The 26,418-nt window shown below is 37.3% G+C and overlaps 1 protein-coding gene across 1 annotated transcript in view; it reads right to left on the bottom strand.

Moving 5' to 3' along the window:
* Nucleotides 1-22,242, bottom strand: part of ctnna2 (catenin (cadherin-associated protein), alpha 2) — a 215,438-nt gene extending 193,196 nt beyond the window's left edge. Inside the window, exons 1-3 of the mRNA XM_086083087.1 lie at nucleotides 21,885-22,242; nucleotides 9,035-9,141; nucleotides 983-1,178 (exon numbers count right to left, since the gene is read on the bottom strand). Of these exons, the coding sequence (XP_085939213.1) occupies nucleotides 983-1,178; nucleotides 9,035-9,136 (298 nt within the window). The 5' untranslated portion in view covers nucleotides 9,137-9,141; nucleotides 21,885-22,242. The remainder of the gene's footprint in view (nucleotides 1-982; nucleotides 1,179-9,034; nucleotides 9,142-21,884) is intronic.
* Nucleotides 22,243-26,418: the final 4,176 nt, after the last annotated feature.

Genomic DNA, 26,418 nt, shown 5'->3' with positions numbered 1-26,418 from the left:
GGATTTAAAAGCATTTACGTCATGTTGGTATGTTTTAAATCTTTATTCATTCATATTAATTACTCTGTAAAGGATACATGTAAGTCAGGGGACTGTGTTGTACACAAATTTGGAGGGAAAAAATGCTTTATAAGGAGATTTGGTAATAACCAGGGTTACTGTAACTTTTGAAACTTATTGGAATTGCAGCATGAGAAAGCACAACACTGTGTAGCCCCGTCAAAACCGGAAGTCTGTTTGGCCTAGTGATGAGCAGCTAAAAAGTGACAGCCCAAGAGGTTTGCCTTCCAAATATGTCTGTCGCCTGAAAGCAGGTGCATAATTTAACAGTGACAAGAACTGAGCGGAAGAGGGCACAGTGACATGGGTCGATGCCATGAGGACAGATTCATTTCGAAATGACCTTTGCAAGGTGAACGGTGCAATTTTATAGGGAACATCTCATCCTATAAAACCAATGTTGCTTCAGACAAATGGCAGCCCATATGCATGCTTGTCACATTCAATTTCATGACTACTTTACTTATCTCTTGCTTTGCAAAACTTTTCATCCCATTTTTTTGGGTGTGACAGCTTTGTCACGCATGACAAAGACATAGTAGACCAACACACCCAGGTCGAAGCAGCAACAGAGAATCAGAGCTGACCGAGCAGGAAGAAAATGAGGGCAAAACATGATCCATTTTTCTCTAAGAGTTGATGTAGTTATTGAGAAGATAATCCAATTCCTTCCTTGGGGGGTGGATATTTGATTCACAAAAGGCAATGCTATGCCATCTTTTTGCATTTTGCAAAGAAGAGGCTGCTTATCCTCATTATGGTTATACATGAGCTGGAGCTTATCCCAGACTGTGAGTGAGAGGTGGGGTACACTCTTGACTCGTCACCAGGCATCACATGACACATATAGACAAACAATCAGTCATTTGAGTACTTTAAAAAGGTGACTCTTGATTAAATTAAAATGCTTTCACTTGCTCACCTTGCTTTCGGACATCATCGACAGCAGCAATGAGCTCCTCTTTGAGATCTTGGCTGTCTTTAGCAATCTGCTCTCCCTTCTCCAAGAAGTTCTGAGTAGCCTGCTCAACTGAGACTGCTAGGACATGAGCCTTCTTGGAACGGCCTTTTTTCTTACTGGATGGTCCTTTGTTGCTTGTGTTTACCAAAGTGGTCACCTAGGAAGCACAAAGGAGGAAAAAATAAGTCAGTATTCTGAGCATATTCAGGTAGCAATTGTCCAAGGTCCACTCAGCAATGTGTGAGTGGTGGAAGATTACATATGGCTTAATTCAGGGATTAATATTAGTTGAGGTCATCATGGAAGCATAAATATCACAAGCATCCTTAAGAAAGACTTCTAACTTAGTCAACACATTAAAACAGCACTTAAACAGTTCACTTAGAGAAAATCAAGCCCCTATCATCAAACTGATTAGCTGTGGGCATTCCCTATGTACATGACAATAAACACTGTCAATGTTTCTCAAGCAGAACTCTTTTTACAGCTTGCATTTTGCTACCAGAACTCCTTAGAACAGATACTACACACACTCTTCTTCTTTCTTTCTGACTGAATCTGAACTCTTTAAGGACTTCAATTGAAAAATATGGCAAAAATAAAGTTACATTGCATTGTGGTTGCAATAATTGCTTTAGCAGTATGTTCTCATTTTGTCAGCAAATTGAATTCATCATATATTTATTTTTAAATCTCTAGATACACATGCACTTGCTCCAACAGAGAGCTCATTATAAAGTGCAACGGGGTGGTTATTTCAATCCATGTTTAGAATCAATATCCCATTATTATTGAGACAAAACAAAACTGTGCACAATACACACTCGTCCTATACAAGTGATGAGTATTTGAACTTAATTCAGAAGATTATGTGGCAAATCAAATCAATCGATTGATTCATTGTTATTGTTCAATACATGGAACTGATGGAAGAGTTTACTCACTAAACGGTCTGAGCTCCTGCTTCAATGCTAGTGTTGCATTGAGCAAATGTTGCCGTATTGTACGTCTGCATAGATGGGGCTTACCTTCCCATAGACATCTTCATGATCTTAATTAGGCCACAAACTTGAGACTGTATCAATAGTGTTTTTGCTTGCTTGATTACACTGAAGTAGCACACTCATTTTGCACCATTTGCTTCAAGACACCATTAATCAACAGTTGATTCCATACAAATGAGGGTGCTCTTAACAGTTAATATACAATACATAAAGAAGGCCACGCTGAAAAAGTCACAAAATAAAAACAGACTGTTTATTTTTCAAAGTCATTTCAGGTTAAATGTTTGCTTCACACTATAAAAAAAAAAACTGTGGATGGAAAATATGGCAGTTCCATCGGTAGAGTATTCAGTTAACGATCCGTGTTATTACGATACAAACTAATCATGACCAAAGAGAACACTCTTTACAACAGTGTGCAGCAGCTGAAACATATAGTAAATACAGAGTCAGGAAAGGCATCCAATCACTGCGTTAATGAAATCCAATGTAATTGCTTCAGCGCTATGCTTTGCAGCAGCAACATCACAAAGTGCTTGTAGTGTACCTAATCCCTTGAGAAAGCAATTCATTCTTGAACTATCCTTTAGACAGGGTTCTTGCAGGAAAGTTAGACCTTTTTAAGACCTTCTTAGACCATTATGAGAAAAATTTTAGACCAACTTCAAATCATAGCAAGCTGGTGCTTTCTGGCTTTCGCGTGTGATTTGAGGGCCTTCACACCCAAAGTCTCCAACTTTATTATTTTTTTTCATACTTTGCAATGAGCCGAGTGCCTATCGCCTACTACCTCTTCCAACCAGCTGTAAAACTCTGTATTTTCAGGCCAATTCTTGTTAAACTGACATTTACCAATTTTACAGAAACACGCAGACAGTCACCATTCTGACTAACTGCATAAACTCCGCGGAGATGAAAACTTGAAAGGCACGATTTAGTGGACACACAGAGCCACCTAATTATAATGCTACATTCACACTAAAAGTGAAGGGAGTGTTTTGCGTTGCTTTACTTACTAGCGTTTCACTGCTGGAGTTGTATACGGGCTTCACTTATCGTAGCCACTTCTACTACAGCAATATTCCTCTCAGGGAAAAAAAAGTTTCAACATTGCAATCAAGTGGCCGACACTGTGCTATATTGCTGTAGCTAATGCAGGGTTTTACGTTAAGCCTTTTAAGGTGGTGTCCCTGCCAGAACCAGCACTGGCCCTGTATAGTGCTAGCCTTTGGCCGGTACCTCACATCAGAATGTGGTCAATTTAACATTATATATATATATATATATATATATATATATATATATATATATATATATATATATATATATATATATATATAATTTATTTTTTTTAGCAGGTAATTTGTAACTGTAATGGAATACATTTTAAAAGTACCCCTTCCAACCCTGTATATAGTTATGACATATTCATTAACACAGGGTTGGGTTGTGAGATACACACTGCAAGCACTGAGAAAGCTAAAGCATGTGTCTCATTTTATTCACAGCTCCTTGATGTGTTGTTCTTCAACAGTAGCTTAAAAAGCTTGATGTGTATTTAATCATGCCGTGAATAACCTCACAGCAGGCTCACGGAACTTATCTACCTTCATACAGATTTAACAGTGTTATTTTTATGAACATATAATGCTGTCTCTGCACGCAGGTGCCAGAATATCCCAAGAACAAGCTAGTGGGGAAAAACAAAACAAGGGCTTTATTAGATTAATGTTGCATCTAGGTGGGTGTTGAATTTCTTGGGTTGGCATGAGATTCACCCTTATATTGCCCATGGGTGCAGTTATTTTCCTGCACCTAAAATATTAACTGCCCTTGGACTGAGGTAAACCTAGCAGCTGCTGTTACTCTTTTCAAAATATTGCATACATTGACCAGGCCAGCACTGGTGTGATTTAAGTCATACCAAACAATGGTATGCTATATGGACTTTATATGTATTTAACTTTAAATACTGGCTTGTATCTTTCTAATTATGTTACCAGACATCCTTGAAAGTGGTGAACACAGCATGGAGGAAAATCAACACACTCGTTTAAGGCTGAGTGATAACATCAAGGTGCTCCAACACTACAGCTTTTATTAGCGTTGCCAAGGCATCCAAGTTCACTGTCACTTTAAAAGTGACACAAGCACAAGACAGATTGCCTGGCTGGCTAACTTTTGGAGCATAATCAGCTCTGACAGCCATCAAATTCATACTGGGCTTGCTGCAGTAATGACGCAAGTACAACCCACTGCAAGGAACAATTGCTCTTATACTTGACGTAGAAGATGATTACATTTCCAAATACATAGTAAATACAACAAATGAAACTGAGAAAAATCCAAAAAGGTAAACTATGTATCTGACACAGGTGCTACTACAACAGTACAACTCATGCATGTATCTTGAAGGGATAAAAAATTAAGTTGTTGAGATGCCATTCACAGTAGTTCAAAAAGTGTTTAAGTAAGATAAGGTAAACTGACGGTAGCATCAACTTTGATGTACTCAATTCAAAATGCATAGTTGGTACAATTATGGACTACAGCTAACTACCTTGATTATTTTCAGAAACAAATAAGTAGGCCATTGTCCAGTGAATGCAAATGATTGCCTTGCCACTTCTCTATAAACTTGTAACTGCCTGTACTCTTGTGTGAATTAGCAACTTTGCTTGGATTTTTTAAAAGGCCCTACTGGGGTTATTTTATGAACAAGGAACTACTAAAACATTTGAAAGGTCGTGCATTGGTGATTAAGCTTCCACAGTGGAAAGGCTAACCTTTCCCTGCATGGTACATGAGGGTATGGTGTGCATTGTGCTTCCATTTTATTGCTCATCAATCGCATTAATTGCCATGTGGCCTTTTCTCTCAGAACACTGGCCAGTGGATTCTCAATTCAGCTGTAAATTCCTGTGTCCCTTTGTAGATATTTAATTTTCCGCTTTCGGCCTTTGATACATGAATGATAGGCTTTGACTTAACACAAGGAAAGGGAGAGTGTGTTTGGAAAACTCAAGTTAACATTATATTAGCCCAATTGACATAACGTGACTATATGTATGGATGGACACTAAGAAATCTTGCTAATCTAAGTTATCTTCATTGAACGTGGCATACATACGGCCCTTAGGCTAGTTACTGTAATAACTGCTGAAAGACCACACATCTTTTATTATTTGCTCCGATGCCAGGCCATCAAAATGCCTACAAGTGTCTCCTCACTCTGTCTATGACACCAGAAAGGTGAAAACCTCTGATCTATTTTTTTTATTATTGAAAAAACTCCAAACCTGCATTAAGTCATAAGCATAGTATTCTGATTAAATTTACTTTTATTGGATTTATTTATGGACGGACGGATGGATGGATTTCCTACATAATAAAAAATAAAATGTTCTTCTTCATTGTGTTAGTTCACAATGTGAGGTAAACTCCATGCTAAGTGATGTATAGCCTGCCTGAGAATTCAATGAATCATACTTCCATGATGTTTGCGCACACATTCCGCAGAATGGGAGAAGCTAACTATTTCCACTGCTGCCCCATATAGGCTGATGTGGTAGTGGTTCCCTATATGTCCCTTGTCTCATCTCTGTACTCTGGCTCGTCATTGTTTCTCATCTGTCCAATGATTGTGGCGTGATTAGTTATACTTTGTACTGTAGATGTTGGCAAACACAGGAGCCAGGGGTGGGATACCGACTGGGCAAGCCGCTTTCCTTGCATTCACCCTCCTAAAGGTTCTGCAGACCTACGACTCAGACAGTTATAGTGTGTGGTCCTCTGGCTGAGTGGGAATCTTGATTGCTGTGGTGTTCGACTGTTCGCACTTTCAAAGCAAGCAAAAACTGTGTCCACCCCATCTGCTGCTGGCAGACGTTATACAGTGGACCCTCGCTACTTCTCAGTTCACTTATTGTGAATTCACTGGATTTTTATTTGGGTCCAAAACATAATAAGTCAATCGTTACATACACTGCAGCACCATTGCAAACAAAAGTGCATCAAATTATTCATAGCAACATTTCGACAAAAATAAGCATTAATATTCACACTCATGCTTAAAGTATAATAAAAAGAAACGTATGGCATTTCTGCTTGATAATTCGACGTGAATGGCAGTGGATTGCATTTCCATACTGCTTAGTGAAGGTGAACATGTTTCGCTTGCAACCCGGCAGTACGTCAGCGGAAGCCGGAAGTACGTTTAGCGATAATACTATTTCTTTAAACATGAATAAAAATAGTAATTATCTATCCAAACAATTAGTAAACCTTTCTTATAACTTTTTATAACCTCTACTTTACGGAAATTCACCTATCGCGGGCGGGTGTGGACCGTATCATCCAAGAAAAGTGAGGGAACACTGTAGTGTAGCCCAAATCTTAATGCTGTACTGAATAGAGAATAGGGTATGAGTATCATTGACCCGAAAATGGGCAATAGGTGTCATCACATTTATTTTCAAGATTTACATTTACAATTAATCACACCAGAAATAATGAGACAATATCTGCACCAAGCATGGGCTGTTTAGATTACACGTGATGTTTGGGGGGGAATAAAAAAAATTTGTTTTCCTTTCATCCTTGTCTGCCGTCTCTCTCGTGCACACATCCAACAGAGGCTATGAGGCAGGCTCACTGTCAGAGTGCTTTGAAGATCCTAAATGGTTCAGCTGTATTCTGCTTGTAGATCTGTTGAGCATCACCATGCCTTTGGCTGTGCCATTACATCGCAGTGATCTTGCTGGAGTGCCCGAATGAACCAGTGTCAGTGTCAGTGCTTGGCCCTTTAGTGCCACTGTCCTAGACATCACAAGGGATGCATTATTGTATCCTTGAACTCTACTCTGCATTGCCCGCAGCTGTCAAGCTTGAACAATGCAATATTCAACCTTGATGAATGTAATGGATGATGAAAGATTCTCTTAATCTCTCGATGTAAAGAATGCTGGGTGTGCTTTAAATTAAGTCCATGACTTAATGACAATATAATCTAATGGTATATAAAGCTTTGGCTTGCGACAGTACTAATAACCCATCGACAGGAGATGTGTTTCTGAAGCAGTCAGCTTCGATGCAATGTATTTTCTATGGTGGATAAAAAGCAAGGCAGCAGACAAACAGCATCTGTGCTTGGCAGCTGTTCAGAACCCTGGAGCATGCCATATGCTGACAAAGCAAGGTAGCGTAAGGTGCCTGAAGACAGATGAGTGAATCTTTTGGCACATCCCAACCAAATATGGCTGAAAACTTGGTACTAAACATTACGACAATTTAGACAATATAATTTTCATCGGTTTTATCATCATATAGTGTACAGTAAGTAACATAATTATTTTAACTATTCCCAGAGATTTCAGAAGATTTGGGATTTTGAACATCTGAGAATATGTTCTTTATTATTTCATACCATTTCCTCATTCATTTAAAATTAAGAAGAAAATGCTCCAATCTTTGTTCTTTTTTAGTAACGCTGCTAAAAAAATAGGACAACTTTAAACGATAATGTCATGGCTTTAATCCAATTTAAACAAAAAGCATAACATTCCATGTTGCCACCAAAATATGTCCAACGTTATCTTGATGTACTATGACAGTGACTGCAGCATGAATTCTGAATCCCCTTCAAAAAAAATTATTTTGTGTTATAAATGGAATTAACACCCAATTTATTCTTATTAATTCATAAGACACAGCACTAATACAATAAAGATGACTTCTGAGATCAAACACTAGGCTGGTCATGTCCTCCCTGCAAATGATGGGGTGAGTACTTACCATTAATGAATCCATTTTAGAGAATAAAAGCAACCAGTGTCAAGTGTCAACATAGCCCTGTCAGAAAAATTTAACTGCTTTCACATCTCTCCTCTCTCTCTCTCACTGTGACCTCTCAAACACGATGCTACAGCACAGATATTGCAACGTCACAAAATATCCTAATAATGGAAATTTCATCCAAGTGGCGGAATTAGGGCTGAGAGCTCATGAGGTTAATCCATTTGGTTTTGCCAAGTGTTCATCATGCAATAGTTTAGCTTAGACTTAATTTTTGTTTGTACATGTGGGGGGGAAAAGTGTAAGAAATAACAAAAATATGACCAAATGAATGTGCATATTATGTCTGAATAGGATATTGCTATAGCCAAATGACATTATTGAATTTATTTGCCAACCAGACAAAACAGTCACTTTCAACAGTACAACTCAAATCCACAAAAATGCAGGGGAACCTCTTATATTAATTTACAAAAAGCTCATTAGAAGCATGCCTCTGAATTTACCCCCCCCCCCCCCCACCACACACACACACACCAGAGTGCTTTACTTTTTGTTTTTCTTTGTAATTTGTGATGTGTGATGCAACAGCAGACAAGCCATGGGGTTCATGGGTAGTACAAAAGTAATTCCTAACTACAAATTAGCCTCATAATCTGGCCTAAATTTTAAGAAAGGATTTAATCTTGATAAGTGAGACTACCATCGGAAGCGTCATGTCATGGATAGTCTGCTTGTCTGATGTCCAGAGGCCATGTTTTATTTGATCTAACTATAACAAATCATCCAATTGATGCAAAACAATAACAGTACCACATTCATATCTGAAAACACTCAACACATCTAGTCCATTACTGAAAAAGATGATTGTCATAGAAGGAGCACAATATCATCCTTAGTTTATTTAGCATATCACTTTTATTGAGTGGCTCAGTAGATGAATGAATTAAATTCATCAGTTCAGGGAAATGCATAAAAACAATTCCCAGGCTTTACTTTCAGTTATACAGCTCAGCAAAACTGTATGTAAGTAATTCACATAAGGTTAAAGCTATCAGAATGAAACCAAGGGACATAAGAAAAAATCATAAAAAAAAATAAATCAAAATAAGATATTTTGTGTAGGTATATTTTAGACCCATTTCATTAAGGTGAACTTATTCTCACTGCCGTTATTAAAAGTGTTACATTGGCATCAAAAGGTTTAAGGAATTACCTGCGTAACAAGTGGCTCTAGAAGTCGCTCCACAGTCACCGTGCGGATCTCAAGACTCTTTGGATCCCATTTCAACAAGATAGGGGAGGTGGCGGTCGTCATGGTCTCTGTTGAAGTCAAAAGTACATAGAAGAGTAGTAAAATATCATGTTGCGCCACGATAAAATAATACATTTAAACACAGGTATCATGTGCTTTACTGACACAGGCATGAAAACGGGTCAAAAAAAAAAAATCTGAGAAGCATATATGACCCCTCTAGGGGTGTCCAGAGGGATGCTCCCCCAGAAGAAAATTAATAAAAAAATATGTAGCTATACCTGGTCATATTATTCTACACAAGAAATGAGACAGACAAAAACAGAGCAATTTGGAAACCCAGTTCAGATTAGCAGCAAGTAAAGTGTGTTTTTACAATGTGCCTGTGGACACACACGCTCGCTTTATATTCTCAAGAATCAATGCCCAGGCCATTACAAAGTATATCTGACCGACACGAATGCCTCATGCATCACTGTCCAAAGCGGCTATTAAGTTTTTATCAACACCCGCCAAAATGAATATTTAACCCTCATTTAGTGGGTGTTAATTTAGATCTCTGCTTTCTTTGTATATGCCATTTGCAGTGGATGACACTGTGAAACAACCATTTAATTGAGACACAAATCGTCATATCAAATCGGTGTGGTTTTCTATATTCCCCTGGCTTAGACACGACGAGTCGGATATGAGATGAATATTCACAAAGTATTTCCACAATAATAGTAACATAAAGTGAATAAATATCAATCATTCAACAAAGGCAGTGGTTCTCTAAATTACTAACCCTAACGCTACAAGTACTAGTCCACCATAATGACCAATATAAAAATACAGTAACATACTGGGCTTAGTGTTCATAAAAATAAAAAACAGATAGAGGCTTTATTCCTAAAATTTACCTGTAGTTATTATTATTGGTAGCCTAGCGACTACAAACATTAATGCTGGGCTTGAATATGAATTAAAATATATATATTTTTTAAATAATAACAAAATAAATAAAAATTTACTGACTTCAGGACTTTGTGTTACTGCCGTCTGTCGCAACAGTTTGGGGCATTTATAATTGCCGTAGTTCACAAACTCTGAATAGACGAGCACGTCGTCAGCCCTTATACTGGGACGACACGCTTTCGGAAACAACTTCAAAATAAAAGCACTACAATACATTGATCTACATATACTACTTGGTAAGGTAAGGTTTATTTTGAAATTGGGTTCTCTCAGCATTAGCCCCGTGTATTGTCATGCATACTGCGGTTAGCTTGACTACGACTCAGCGGGTATCCGAGGCAGGACTCGTTTCAGCCCAAGTATTAATAATCGTTTCTGTACGATTATGCCAATTTTGTAATCGTGGAGGGTAATAATTGAAATTGTAATTGAATTTCGATTAATTGCACAGCCGTAAGACGAACCATGAAGCTACAGTACCTAGAACTCGAAAAGATACATATTGTATGAAATGTTATGTGTTTGTTTTTATTTGTCTTATTTATGTCTCTGTCATGTGCCCGCATGTGCGGTGCACGTAGCAAGAAGGCAACGAAAAATAAAGACGTGATATGGTGACTAACTTCAAAATTCTTATACCGCTTAGCCACATTGGCGAAGAGGTTTCACGACCTAGTAGCAACCCTGATCAGGTTTACTAAACATTTGAAAAATAAACAGTAATTGTATGATTTTCAGGAATGTAGCAGAAGTGTAATATTCTTACATAATTGTATCATCTTTCTACTCGGGCATTCATTGACATAACTTTTTTTTAGTTTGTCATTCTAAAATGTATACAGTGCTTAAAGACACTGGCATTGTATTGGTAATGTGAGGACCAAACAGCTGGCATGGCGCTAGCAGACTGTTGTTGCTGTGGTGATGTGTTTCTACAGAACACACTTGCAGTATGGGCCAATTGGGACAAGACCAGTTTGCTGCCAATGCCAATGTGGCAAGGGGGGACTAAAGAATGTGGGGGGAAAGATTGATAGATCTGAGCCAGAAGCAATAATTCTAAGCACAGTAAGTTAAGATGGGACAACTAGAAATTTGACAAGGCAAGATGCTAAGAACAGCTTGTAGGTTTAGTATATTAGGCTAAATTTGCTTTCCTTTTTTGAATGCAAGCTTCTTCTTTTTTGACGACTGTATTACAAAATGTTACCTTTTCCGTTTTCATTTGTAAAAAATAATACTCTAATCGCACTTCTCTCTCAGGCAGTCCGCCTCTCCCTCACGCATGTGTACTCCACCCACACAAGAGTCACAAACCTAGCCCTCAATCACACCAAAGCACATCACAACTTTCTGGACTCTAATTGTCATAGAAAGTGGACTCGCACATTTACCAAGTAAACAAGACGCCAGTTCTGGTTCATACCGGAAGTTGCACACATAATTTACGCCAAGGCTGATGGGGTGTAGGAATATGTTGCCGGTTTGAAGCTTATCAGTAAAAATTCATATATAAACCGTGTCACATTTTAAAGCCGCAGGGTTCAAAGGGTGGGAAAAAAGTAGCTGCTTATAGTCCCAAACAAATGGTAATAATGGGATATATGCCACGAACTTCCAACTTTCGTAAGTCAAATACCTACGCTGTTTCTGGTTACTGTTTGCATCATATAGGCCCTGTCCCAATACTCGCACTTCCACCCTTGTGCCCCTCAGGCTAAATTCAACGCAATTCAGGCGAAAGTGACGAGTAGTGAATACGTCACTTTTCGCGAAATTGACGTGTAGTGTCAAGTCTAGCATCACTTCCATTAACTGTTGCCCTTGGACTCAACGTTGTAACCATAAGTTACACAATGTGGCATGACAATGATACTTTCTTCACTAACAAATGAAGTGAAGTTAAAACATGCCTCCCCTCTGAGTGCAATCTAAAAATGCTGTTGACATCTGTGCATTACTGCATTGTCACGTAAACAGCAATAGTTATCCATCCATTCATTTTCCGAACCGCTTATCCTCACTAGGATCATGGGCTTGTTGAAGCCTATCCCAGCTGTTTTAGGGCAGTAGGCAGAGTACTCCCTGAACTGTTTGCCAGCCAATGGTTATCTATGTACTAATCGCGTTGTAGAAGTTAAATTGATATTGTATTTTATATAGATTATAACAACTTTGATCAGATGGTGCATGCTTGTCTAAACATTAAAGGTATGGCTTTGAGGCCTTTTAGCAAGATTAAATTAAGTTATGTGACAACACTAAGACACTATAACTCAATTCAGGCAACCCTCACTGGCAAGTGTCATGTCTTAAATTCTCCGTTGGTCGTATCCTTGGGCCAACATCATCTTCCAACTTTCTAACTTAACAGGCCTTATTTAAAACTGTTTTTCATTATCTTCTATTCATGCATTCAACAATAAACCAGACCCTGTCCTCCAGAACCTATCAGAGCTTATCCCCATCGCATGCTGGTTTGTCTCCAGACCCACTCTGCCCTCTGTGCGGCCACACGGACATGGATTAAGTTTACTTTCATGAATGTATTAACAAATGAGGTTAATACATGATAAACATTAACTGGGCAAAGAAATAAGGTCAAATTCAGCAAAAAGAGGGTTTGTTATCTTTTACACTGCATTTTAGAATTTACACATGCACTAACAGAGAATACATCTCACAAATCTTATAAAATCATCAAATAATTGTGGATATTGGTAATCATGTAACAACACTAACTAGTCACCAATGTACCCAACATCATGTTCTTCTTTGCTCTAGCTGTAATTCAATGAGAAACAGAAGATAGGACCTGAAATACTTTATAATGATTACAGTAGATTCCTAACTGCAGATTATTATTTTATTTTTTTTTTATTTAATTGGGAAAGTTGTTGGGGTTTTCACCCCCATTTCAGCACGTTTTTCATGGAAATCACAAATTGGATGTTTTTTAAGACTTTTTGGGATTACAAAAAAAGTTCCCCACTGCCTTTCTTTTGATTTAATTGTTTTTATTTTGCCATAAAAAAAGAACAGAAGAAGAGAAGAAAGTACAAAATAATGAACAAAATATAAACCTAACTTTCCAACGTCATCAACATCAAATACTTCCCAGCTCAACGCCTACTTTATATAAACTTTTGTGCATTCCTATTTGAACAAATGTTCTTTTTTTTTCATTAAAAAAAAACACACACAAAAAGACAAAGAATCTGACCAACAATCTTTACCAAAGACTATCTCGCCAAGAGAAATACATTTCATCACAACACAAAAAAACAAACGTCACAAACATAACCAACAACCCCCCCCCCCAATTTATATATATGACAGACAAGCTAAACCAACATCTATGTAAACAAAACAAATATAATTCAGTCAGAACACACACAAAAAACAGACATCCCCACTGCCTTTCAATGGGCGTGAAATATATGTGGATTCATTTATTTAAAATTATTAGATTTTCAATTCTCAACAAACCAACAAACTGCCTCCCATGAAAAAAATTAATTGAATAGCACTACCCTTGAAATTCTTTGAGTTGCAAGACCACAAGGTTCGATGGGAATAGAAAACAGCAACATTTGAAAGAACTCACTGTGATAATGCATAATACCCAACACTGTGACAGCTCCAAAATATGTTAACACATTAATAGTAGTCTAAATAAGGCTTAGGGTTTTTTTTCTTATCAATCATTCAATCAACTTAAGTGACTTGGATGATTCGATTTTTTATCTTGAATTACGTTGGGGGGGGGGGGGGGGGTGTTGAAGATATATAACCAATATATAAAAACAGTGACTCATACAAAACTACTTTAGCGGGGTCCCAAAATAACATTTCCCTTTAAGGAAATAGAAAGTGGTACAAGCACAAGTAGGGAAAAGCAGTGCTTCTTCTGAGCCAGAACACACAATTGTATGGTGTATTTTTAGAATACTTATCACACTTGTTTTTTTTTAACTTCAGTCTCATTTCAAATTGCATTACATACGTGCATATATGCTTATACACACCAAATTTCTAGGATTAGTCCTGAATATAAAAATTATAGAAACGTCTCTGTTCAGCGCATAGATTTTCTGCAAGAGGAGAGAATGCACCAAGGCAGAACACAAATACTGGGAGGCGAGGGTAGAGCAGGCACTGGGGCGGCTGGGATCCCAGATAGTATAGTGGGGTTGAAGAGAAAGAGTATTAGAAGAATTGAGGTTGAAGAAACACAGAATAACAGATCAAAAGAGTGACTTGAATGGCTTCTAGCAAAAAATCTTTGCACAGTTTTGGTTTGAAAAATCAAAGAAAACAGAGAATTTTCAACAAGCTATACTGTACTTACTGTGTATGAGATAACCCTGGACGTGTGCAGACAAATTATCCGCAGTTCACCAAACCAAATTGTTAGTGCCCATTCATTAAAATCTCTGTGCTACCACTGAAAGATACAATATACATAAAAAAAAAAACATTCCTACTGAAGTGACACATTACCTACCTGCAGATAAGACATGAGTTATGTTTGAATACAAAAAAACACCAGATCATTACAGCAGGTCTGACTTTACACTTATTCCACCATATGGAATGTGAGGTATTCATTCTGCTGATCCCGAGTGTAGACCCTTCAAGTTGTTAATGAATAGAACAAAGTTGAAATAACAATTACACTAATAATAAAAATGACAAAAATGAAAGAAAGAAAAAAATCCCATAACACCAAAAGGAACATAAGAAAATAAAAATAAACTGAAAGTATGCCTAATGCCTCTACTACCAAAAGGTCCAAGTTTTAACATCATAATGTTATCACATTATTAGGAAACCTTATTCCACATAAATAACATGACTTGAATGTGAGATGAATAAAAGTGATGAAGTTGCCCACACCATTGATAGAATCTGGGGATGAGCTGAGCTGGTTCAGTCTAACCACTAAGGCGTTGTCATCATTTCAGACAATCACAACTGACAAGGCTAGGAAACAACTAAGAAAAATCACAATTCAATCTTGTCAAAATCAATATGTAATCTCCCTTGAGAAGGTGACATCTATAGGAGGCTGTGGGAGAATTAACAAAATAGTGAAATATCTTGCCATAACCTGTGCTATCTGCTAACTAACGCATTTCTCTCTAAATCCTAAAATGTTATATGAAAAATGTCTCCTCCTCTAAATTCGAATGACCCAAGGTTGTACAAATCAATATAAGGCCAACATTTTTGGTAAAAATGTGCCTTTCTTGTTGCACAAAACATTGGCAGTAAAACCAACATAATCTCTCTCAATGTATTGATAACTACACATTTACATATCTTTAAACTAGGGATGGGTGACATCAATATGTATCCAACACGTATCATCATCAATCAACATCAATAGAAAATACGTTTGATAGAACGTTTGACCGCTCATTGAGTCACTACCTTATCGTGGTGGAGGGGGTTGCGTGTCTCAATGATCCTAGAATAGAGTTACCTTTGTGCCACAACTACAAGCACGCAGGAGGTAATTTTGAGCACAAAAGTGTATTTCCAGTGAACAATAACCGTTCCTGTGAGCAGGCCTGGCTTGAGAAGACGGGAGCAGTGGGTGTTTTCCCGGTGGGCCACCAGAGGTCGCTATTACGATTTTTTTTTTTTTTTAGCTCAGTATTATTCATTCAGCAGTCTTCCCGAGTCAACATATCATCATTGCTCTTTTTTTATTTTTTCAAATTATTATTATTATGATTATTATTGTGATTATTATTAGTAGTAGTAGTGTGTGCGTGTGCGTGCGTGCGTGCGTGCGTGCGTGTGTGTGCGTGTGTGAGTTGATGCTCTTTAATTCACGGAGGGAGGGAGCCGGCTCTCATTGGTCTCTTCAAAAAGCCGGCTCTTTGTACCAGCTCGTTTGCAAACAACCCATCACTTGACGACAGGAGAACACACACACATAAAGATGGAATGCAGAATGCGAAAGGGTGGCTCCGAAAAGGCTCGACTAAAGAAAAGAAGAGCTTTAGAAGCTGATGCAAACTTGAACGTTATTTTTTATTGTTTTAAGTGTCACAGAGTCTTGAAGCGTGTGCACCTGACAGAGGCGACACGGGTAAGCTAGAGCAATGTCAAGACACCATGTAGCACATTAGCACAACGCAAAACAGATACTGTGCAAACCATTGTCTAATATGTTTGCCTCATCTTCTTTCCGCGAGTGTACTTGTTGGCAAGTTACATTGAGATGTAATGTAACTACCATTAGTAATTTTAAGAAAGAAAAAAAACATGCAGCCTTCAGACAGGGTAAGACTGGCCGTGAGACTGAGGAGGAAGAGATAAATAGCAGGGCTGGGCTGGACCTGTAGAAATGATTGGGTTTTAAATGTGACTGAAATTACCATTTTTTTTTGTTCAACGTTATAAACCCTTCCCTTGTTAATAATACTGAAAACCCATATTAGCTAACAACACTTATAAGGAAGTTACAGTTTGATTGCAGACTTGCAGTTATACATTATGAGCTCTTAATAAAAAGAAAATGTATCTCGCACCTTGTCTTAAAGTGTTAAACTGTGTTAAAGGAAGTTATCTGCATTATATATAAGCATTGATTGTGATCTAGTAAGGCATTCAGTTGTTATTTAAATTGTTGATCAAATACACTATAAATATTGATGTTGGGTGGAATGGGAAGTTATTTTAGATTGATACACTAATATGCAAAAAATTATACATCTTCATTAAAATGCTGTGAACTTAAGTGGGCCGGTCTGAGCCCTGAAACTCCAGGGCTGAAAATGAGTCCCAGTCCGGCCCTGCCTGTGAGTGTAATGCTTATCAGCCGAGCCGAAGAAACAACTAAACCAATGAAGAAGAACAGCTCAACGTGCCGTGGCAAAAGTGCTCTGATCAAAATTGTGACTTAACTTTATAAAGATAAATGAACAGTTACTTCAGTGCAACACTTGCAATAAGTTTATATTTTGCAAAAGAGGTTGCACTACTAACATGATTACTCATTAGGGCTGGGTTTAAAACAAAAATCTAATAATCGATATTGAATCAATTTTCCTTTTCGAAGCTGATATCAATTCATAAAACTATGAATCAATTATTTTAGTATATTTTTCCCATAAATTCATAAGATTTTTTTTTGTATCTCACCGTTTTCTTGAAATGTACTGTTGCACTTTAAGACAACTCAGAATCTTTTAAATTTATATTTACAATTATTGAATTAGAATGATGAAAATATTTTTATCTCAGCCTTGCTGATGTCAATGTTTGTTTAACGCCAAAGTGATTATAGCACGTGCTACTTTCATTAATAAACTAAATCATTTAACCAGTTACTGCCGCCGCAAAATTTTATTTGGAATTTAATGTTTGAGGAACTTTTATTAAGTTATTGATATTTAAGAAGAATTGCTGTTCCATAATAAATCAATATCGGATTGAGTTGAAGCGAAACACAAAAAAACTGAAATTGAATCGAACTGAACTCTTCGAAATTGAATTGATTGCCCTATTAAACATCTCTAGATGGTGTAGAAAAATGAGTTTGTGTTAGCTTTGATGTTAGACTGCATCGCACAGAACTCACAGGTTAGTAAAACAATAAATGATGTCTTATGCCAACAATGGGCCAGCAAATTTCACCAAAGACGGTTGGTCAACTAAAAAAGATGTGCTCCAAGCGAAGATGAGTTTTTCAGATTATGTAAATATCACCTTTACATGCCAAACTTACATTAACAATGAATGAAGGTTAATGGAACTGCACCAATTTTGGCGTAACATCTTCACATTATCCACAAATACACACTTACAGGTTATATCGTGATAGATTTGTTTCACTTATCATCCAGCCCTACTTTAAGTTAAAGGAAGTGCCTACAAATACCCCAGAAATGTGGGATAGTGTGAGGAATAGCATTACTGGGGAGGCCATAGTGTGTTATAAACACATCATCTGCTGATCATGGTGGGAGTAGTTGGTTTTAAGCACTCAGGACAATAACCTCTTTCTCTCTAGCCGCACCTATTTACTGCTGACACTGAATTTTCAACCACTGCTGGATCATCTATTTTTTTGTCCCAGCTGAAACAATAGAGAGCCCCCTCTTTTTTATTCGTATAGGTCAAAGTAGAAAGTAAGAATCGAAAACCAATCCAGTAACTATCATATGAATACAACATAGACAGTTCTGATTATCCAAAACAAATTCCAAATTACATTCATTTAGAATGCTATCAATAAATGTGATTTTAATCTAGAGTGAGAGCTGTGAGACCCTGTTCCAGTTTGCATGGCTACCATGGCTACCTTAAATCCTTGCCCCAGTGTAACGCTAAGGGTTCCATTGGACTCAGCCAACACTGCCTGCTGTCCCTGGAGACAGGAAGCACAGTGGCCATTGATTGTATTGTCACATTCATGAATAATGGCTGTTCCTCATTTCGAGTAACCAACAGACCTTTTATTGCAAATGGCAAACACTAAAACTGAACTAAAATACTACATACTGTATTAGACGAAAGATCCCAGATGATTATAGTCATAATAATAACAAACTTAAAGAAGAAGCAATATAAAATGAGTGCAAATAATAGCTTCAATCAAACTTTTTTTTTCTCAATTTGTACCAAATGCACTTTTTCTGGTCAAACTTTGGGACTCGATGCAGGGGTGTCAACTTCAAGTTCTGTCAACCTCATAACAGAGAAAACATACAAATATCATACATCAAAAACAAATATATACTGTACTATAGATGCAACAAATTGATGGATAGTTAATTTTGAAATCAAAAGTCAAGTACAATTGTTTTTGTTTTCAACTATTGCTGAATGTTTTGTATTTTTTAAGGGGGGGGGGTGGTAAAAAAAATGCTTGCAATATTGTCAATGTAATAAAAGCCTTTTGGTTTAAATATGAAAATTATATTATAATATTTTTCATGGGATAAGAATTCTCTTTACATGTGCTGAACTCCTGTCTCCATGCCAGTGCTGTACTGAGCAGAACAATGATACCCAGTGGAGTTTCATATTGGAAGTCTGCATGGATGCAGCTTAAATTCCGCTAAGTGACGTCATGATGTATTTTTTAAACCACAAATGAGCTGGGATTCAATCAAGTGCACACTTGCAGCTTCTCAAGTGTGCACTGTAGCAAACGTACACTCCACTTTAATCAACAGATTGTTTTTTATCAATTGATAAATTGAACCAACACTTTCCAGTGTACCAACTTACGAGTGTTTTACTGCTTTCTGTTGCGAGCAAACTTTTGACTTACGAGCTAACTTCAAATAAGGCATCACTTGAGTAAATAAGTTATATGTTTGTTGTTTTCTAAGAAGCACAACTGTTACGGACGTACTTTCTGCCGTTATTTGAACGGGACAAACAATCAAACACAGAGATACAAAATGAGAACACAAGCAGAGAGATACAGTATGCAAAAAATAATAATTACATCCTGTAATCGTACTGTATCCAATAGATCAAATTGTGTTTTGTGGAGTGATGTTCACCCCTAGAGTGCAGTAATGGATTACATTCCTAAATTAAGATACCACAAACAAATTTGCCCAATACGTTTAACTACATGAGACTTTGCAACTGGTCATTGTTAATCGCTAATAAATATAACAACAGACAAAGTTACTAACATACCAAGATCAAAACTGTAAAACTATAGTTATTTCATTGTCAGTCAAAAGTGTAATTATAGAATTTAACAATAGTAATACTATACTGAAAAAAGAAGAATGGGAATTAAATAGGCACTTTCTATATGAATCCTTGCGAGTTGGAGGCATTTGTTTTGTCTTCTGAAGTTTAATAAGTTAAGTTAAACAAGTCAGATTTATTTATATAGCCTTTAATCAGAAGAGTCTCAAACAATGAGATGAGGAGGTGTATCTACAAGTTAACGTTTACTAAATTTAGGTACTTTTAATATGACTTGCAGTGGCGAGTCTGGCGACTCCTGATGTCACAAGCTAAAGGTCGCAACACCATCATAAACGTAGTATTATACTTATATGACGGAATGATCAAATGCAAATTTGACTTAAATTGGACAGCTATTTCTGATTTACTGTAGGATTTTTTTTCTAAATATGAACAAATCAGAGGGCAAATAGTGTCGTGCTATGTCTGATCTTAAAGGTTCTACTGAATCTGTAAGACATACTGCTATGTTAGAACACATATTTTATTGCTTAAACAAAAATAATACCAGAGTTGACAGTATTCATAAGGAAATGGTTACATGGCATATGTGGTTAACATGAGGAAACAGAGTATCTTGGCAGAAGGAAATCTCAACTGTTGCTTTGTCTAAACAACAGTGTCAAAACCAGATTTGACTAGCAATATTTGTTTTGGCATGACAGTGGAAAATAAGGACAATGCTAAATCAGACACAGATGACTGAAATACATATTTAGGAATTTACGCAGAACCTGCATGTAAATATTTCAAGCAACAACAGTTGGACTCAGCTGGGATGGATTTGGAGTTTTCTCTTATGCGTTATTATCTGGACAAGAGAAGTTTGCTCCTGACTTGTCACTAGTTTAGGGCTGTGCAACAACTTGACAAAATTCATTGAAGGGGGTTGGGGAAGAGCCTTTGCAGGCAGATGTGTTGTGAACATCATTGTTTCGTTACACTGCATCTCAGCAGAAGCATAAAATACACACTAACTTTATCTCCGCAAATGCAGACTGCCCAGTCCCGCTGACCAAAGAAGAGAGTTCCTGAACATCGGCAACCAGACAGCCCCTGTGTCACATAGAATTTGACCATGCGCCTTTGCCAAACATAAGCCCTGACTCTAAATACAGCCTCTCAGTGGCCCCTGGGATTCCATATCTCTAGTTACAGGCAGAGAATGTGGCCATCCGGGTCAAAACTGTGCAATCAGAGAGGAAATTGGAGAAAGGCATTGGGAAAATGTAATCCTTGAAATATTAACTTAGGATATACGAAAGACTGACTACATATTATATAGGTTATTAAACAACAACTCCAGTGTTTGACTCCCACGTAATACTATAATTTTTACTATGGACATGGCACTCAGGTTGAAGTGCCTGGGCACACAAAAGTGCTTCTCAGCACACGTAAAGTGATAATAAAAACAAATGGCAAGGCAAACAAGAACACAGTGGGGTTTTTTTAACACAATAGTTGCTTGCCTTTTTTTTTATGTGTTCTTACTCTTTTTTAGGGAAACATATAATGTTACGCTCGTCAAAGCTGGCTGGCTGCCTTCTTGTCTCAGTCAGTAAACGAAAAAATGAATGAATCAAAAACATGGGCGAACAATTAAAAAAATAAAAATAGTGGGGGGTCAGACAACAGGACAGCCGACCAGCCCATAAAACGCTTTAACGGTCTTTGTCGATTGGAAGTGGGACCGTAATTTTACGAGCGCAGAAGTGGCAGGTTAGCTTAGCCACCAAAGTAGCTAGCAGCAGCCTAGCTTGCATCTGCCCGAGTAGGTCGCTGCAACGAGGCGAATCAGGCGTTCAGCACTGGGCTCCCTGGATAGCAGCACCCAGTGACGATGGCAGTGGGCGACACTGATTTTTCTACTTAATTTGAACCACTTGTCTTAAGAAAAGAACAACAACGCGTGTGCATAGCGCAGGTGACGGGACTTTTGGTTTGGCGTTTCAGCCAAGTGATATTGAACCGTTTTGCAAACTAGCAGAGGCACAATGAAGAATGAAGCCGGGCGGACCTCGCCTAAGCTAATGTTAGCAACACGGCGCTTGAGTTGGGTGATGCTCGCAAAAGCACCTGCCACATGACAAACCGTCGGCTCCAACTCATTACCCACCTTCAGTCTTAAGAGATGGTACTCCGTGCAGGTCCTCAAAGTGTGCAAATCACCTTGCTTGGTAGTGTATTCCCAAAACAAAATCCTCTTCGCATGAACAGTGAAAATAGCCTCAAATCCGGACGCTTTCCTCAATCCCGTGGTGCTGAATAGTCCTTTTCCTACTTTTGACGTGATCTTTGAAGAACAAGAAGCTGTCGCTTCATCTAAAAGCTCCCTGCGAATTTGAAATAAAGACCGCTCCCAGAGCTCCAGCCACAACAACGGAGTAAGCAGGTGTAGTCGATGATGCACACTAGTAACGGGAAAGCTTGCAATTTAGTGGGACTGTGTGGCGCATCCCACGCTTGTCAAATCAGAAGCGGCTCCGTCGTGTGGCGCATGCGCAGTCCAACGCCTGAGGAAGCGCCCTGATACGTGCACATTGAAGGGAGGATGCTTGAGCCAGTCCAATGTTTTTGGAGGTTCATTACAGTTTGATTTTGATCTATAATTGTAGAAATATAAACAGTGTTTGGGAAATAAATAAAGTGGAATACTATGCTTTAATATGCTTATCACAGTTGTATATTATGTAGGCTATACTGTTTTAGTAAAATTGTAATTAATATGAATGTATGTGGGGGGGTACTGTAATTTATTTTTTTACTATTATTATGCTATTCATCACATAGTTCTATCCCACTTCAAGTTTCTCCAAGAGACTACGATAGATTGCGATATTGTATTCTGTTAGTTTTCATATCTATCTATCTATCTATCTATCTATCTATCTATCTATCTATCTATCTATCTATCCACCCATTTTATTAAAAAAAAAAGTGTGTATTGTCAGGTTTGTGTGCCCTATGGTACACTTTAAGTCATGCAATAACATTTGCTGTTTGTTATTTTTTTATCATCCCTAACTAATAAGCATAGGCAGTGATGCTTAAAACAATTGCAAGCTGCAGTAAAACCCCCTCAGTTGTGAGAATAGCAGTTGTCCCCAATTCATGACTCCTTTTTCAATACTAGGCACATACTTCATGGTTATCATCATCATATCATTATTATTATTATTATTGCAAATTTAGAGTATCTGCTTGTCAGAGAAAATAATTGTTAGACTGGTGCAATTCAGAAAACAATAATCTGTTGTGACCTGCTGTGTGTTTTGCTGCAATGTGCCATACCTGGAAATAGATTACTTTTGTCCATCCATGAGACCCATCACTCTTTAGCCACCTTAAACCACAGCAGCTGTCTCTGGAAATTTACAAAATAAAGAACCAAAATACAACAAACCAAATGATCGCAAGCTACACAAGTCCATCTTTCAAATATCTTTACTCATCAGAGTCTGGTCAAAGTAGAAGCAGATTATGCAAGGTATTTATATTATCCATCTGTACCCACATTATTATTGTTTATTTTATTTAGTCCTCAAGGCTGTTGCAGATTAGATGGAACATGCACATAGTATGTTTACAGCCTGTGAATCTCTCACTGACGGATGTCTACATATCCTCTGCTGGATCATTTATAATAAGAATTGTACGACATAGGTGAAGCCAAACATCTTGTTCTCAACTGTGTGGCTTGAAGCCCTGTGAGGGAAAAATCAGCTACCACAGCTCATGACCTTTTTGCAGTTGCAGTTGTCACCTTTGCCTCGGGCTATGCCTCTCTTCAGCGTAGTAAATGCATGATGACAGATGCTCCTCCAATTTTCCTGCTCACATCTGCAAAAGTACTAACATCAGGTTAGATAAGCAAAAATCAGAGGTGACCTTTATTTTGCTAAACAACAGCAATTATGTGTAGTGTTTTTTTTGTTTTCTTGAGAAGAGAATTATTTGTAGTGTTGTTAAAATCCAACTCTACATACTGAAATAAATGTGCAAAGGCGCCTCATTTGGCTATAAAATCAATTTCATTTCACTGTCAGTGCAAAGGACGGGCATAAAAAGGAAATATAGTTCCTCGCCTGGTCGGTTAAACTTGAGAACAATTACAGAGTTTGGAATCAGGAAATCACTGCGAAGTAATGACTCCCCAGGAAATTGGATTACATGGCTCTCCTGCCAACATAGCTGAATTAGAAGGACCCTTGATGCTCTGCAGCTGTGGCAGATGAATTTACCGAGCATTAACAAGCTGGGAGTCACATTACTACAGTCACCGTGGTGACATTAGCAATATTTCCGTACAAGTGTCAGTTAGGCATGATAGAATCATAGTCTTAAGAGTGGCGGCGTTATGTTTCAATCCTTTGGTAAGGATTACGAAGGAATTGGAGTGTAATAGTGTTTGTATAAGAAAATAATTTTTTAAGCCCGTCTGTCATTCATTTCATTCCATAAAATTTTGCATTCCTCTGTGGGATGGTGGATCAAGGCAATACTTTGTCTCAACTAGTGGCCAGGCACTTGTGGGATTTCAAAATTTGTCCAGGGATTGGGTTGAACCAAATGCTCAAACTCATTGAGGTCATCACCACACCCAACCCACTGTCCATTCCATTTTTTTCATAGTTTTAGGAATGTGATGAATGGGAAACAAGACTGCTAGTTTTGTTGTTTAGATTTGTGTTGCTGTTATTGTTTTCTTCTTCGTCTCCTCCTTCTTCTTGCTGTTGTGTAATTCCTGTCTCGTAATATACGGATCATTCACAAGTGGTCTTCTTATTTCATTTTTAGCTGCAAGAGTTTTTAATAATTAGCGAGAGTTAACTCACTTGACGGAGTGCTTAATTTCAGTTTTTGACTCAGTTTTCCTGTTTTCTCTCTCTCTTTTTTAATTGTGCATGTGTAAAGGGTGTGAACATTTAATGTCATAGTTAAAAGACAATTCCATGTTTTACAAAGGTGAGAAATAGCTAAAAGTAGCTTACTTAGTTAATAGTGTAGTGGTTCAAATAATTGAAGTTTGTGCATCTTGCATGGAATCAATTCCCACTTTACAGCCCATTCACAATTACAATGCAACCGATTGTTGAGCAATCAAGTGTTAAGTCTGCTTTTAGCCGTGAGTCAGCGGTATAGAAAATGGCTGGATGCGGTGTATAAATGCATCACATTATACTGAGCATAGCAAACTGCCATAAAAATTGATCTAATAAGTGCCTTGGTATATAAGATGTACCCACTAAATTATTATTATTATTATTAATAATAATCATCATCATCATCATAATAATAATAATCAACATAATAATAATAATCATCATCATCATAATAATAATAATAACAACAACAACAACAATAATAATAATAATAATAATAATAATTATTATTATTATTATTATTATTATTATTATTATTATTATTATTATTATTATTATTATTATTATTATTATTATTATTATTATTATTATATTATTATTATTATAAATGTTACATACATTGATTTGTAAATCCCACATACCAATAAGGAGTTGAATGATGATGTCAAAAAGAAGAAGACAGACGTAAACTAAAGTAATCCCAAGTGTTTCCACAGAACAGAAAGGATACAGGTAGGTATGGCTGTAAATTCTGTTGGATGTTCTATTTGTATGTAATACTACGTATGTGATTATGCTAAAAAAACAACAACAAGCGTTTGATTGTTTTAAAATGACAACAATAATGTTAATTTAACCTAGCCAGTCTACATATATGCTAACATATGTTAGCATTATAGCAACACTAAGGAGCTTTCAGATTACGTTGATTATGGCGGCGCTATATGGAAAAAAGCGGTATTGTTATGTCTGAAGGAAAACAACATTTTATATGAGGACAAGCACATTGCTTCATTTTTTAGCTCATGCCAGCAAGTGAAATCCAGGCCAATGTTGATCCTTGACTGTCTTTTTATCCGAGTAGCTTCCCTTTTCCTTTTTTCTGTTTTTTTTTGTCTGTGGAGACAAAACTTTTCAGTTATTTTTCAGCTTCTGCCAGGAAAGCAGTAATCCTGCGTCGACACTCAAATTGACTTTCATTTGTAATGAATGGGGAAAAGGGGAAGTGACATTTGCTATAAATCATTCAGCACATTAGTAGTTTTTTGCGTTGCAGTGTTCCTACCATCTTCCTCAAAGTTGCTCAGTGCCAGTAAAAATGATATAGACCCCCTCACGTCATGGCGAAGGTACCATTCAACTAATTTTAATTTGATTTTTCATCAGAAGAATTACAAAAATATTTTATTAAGGTTGAAAAGTTCCTTAGTGCTACTTTAAGCTAGTGGACTTATATTAAGCTAACGATGGCATTAATGTGGTGTTGAAACTGCTTTAAATTAACATCAAATAAACAACTTAAGTAACAAGAAATTGCCTCTCATTTGAAAATTATTAGCTATCTGTCAAATTAAACACCGCACACTCAGGTAAGGCAGAATATATACAAATACCAGAGAAAATAAAGACTTCAAACCTGACAGTAGGTAATACACGAAAGTAAACCGCACAAACAAAAATCACAAGCTGAAATACTGCTGGTGACGCAACAAAATCTGCATAACTATCACATTTTCGGCATGATGAGGGTGTGTGCTTGATGAGAAC

The sequence above is a fragment of the Leptonotus elevatus genome, chromosome 8, assembly GCF_054856555.1.
Source record: "Leptonotus elevatus isolate MCC_2025b chromosome 8, RoL_Lele_1.0, whole genome shotgun sequence".
Classification (NCBI taxonomy): domain Eukaryota; kingdom Metazoa; phylum Chordata; class Actinopteri; order Syngnathiformes; family Syngnathidae; genus Leptonotus; species Leptonotus elevatus.
The sequence above is the reverse complement of the archived record's forward strand: the minus strand, read 5'-3'. Positions and strand labels throughout refer to the sequence as shown.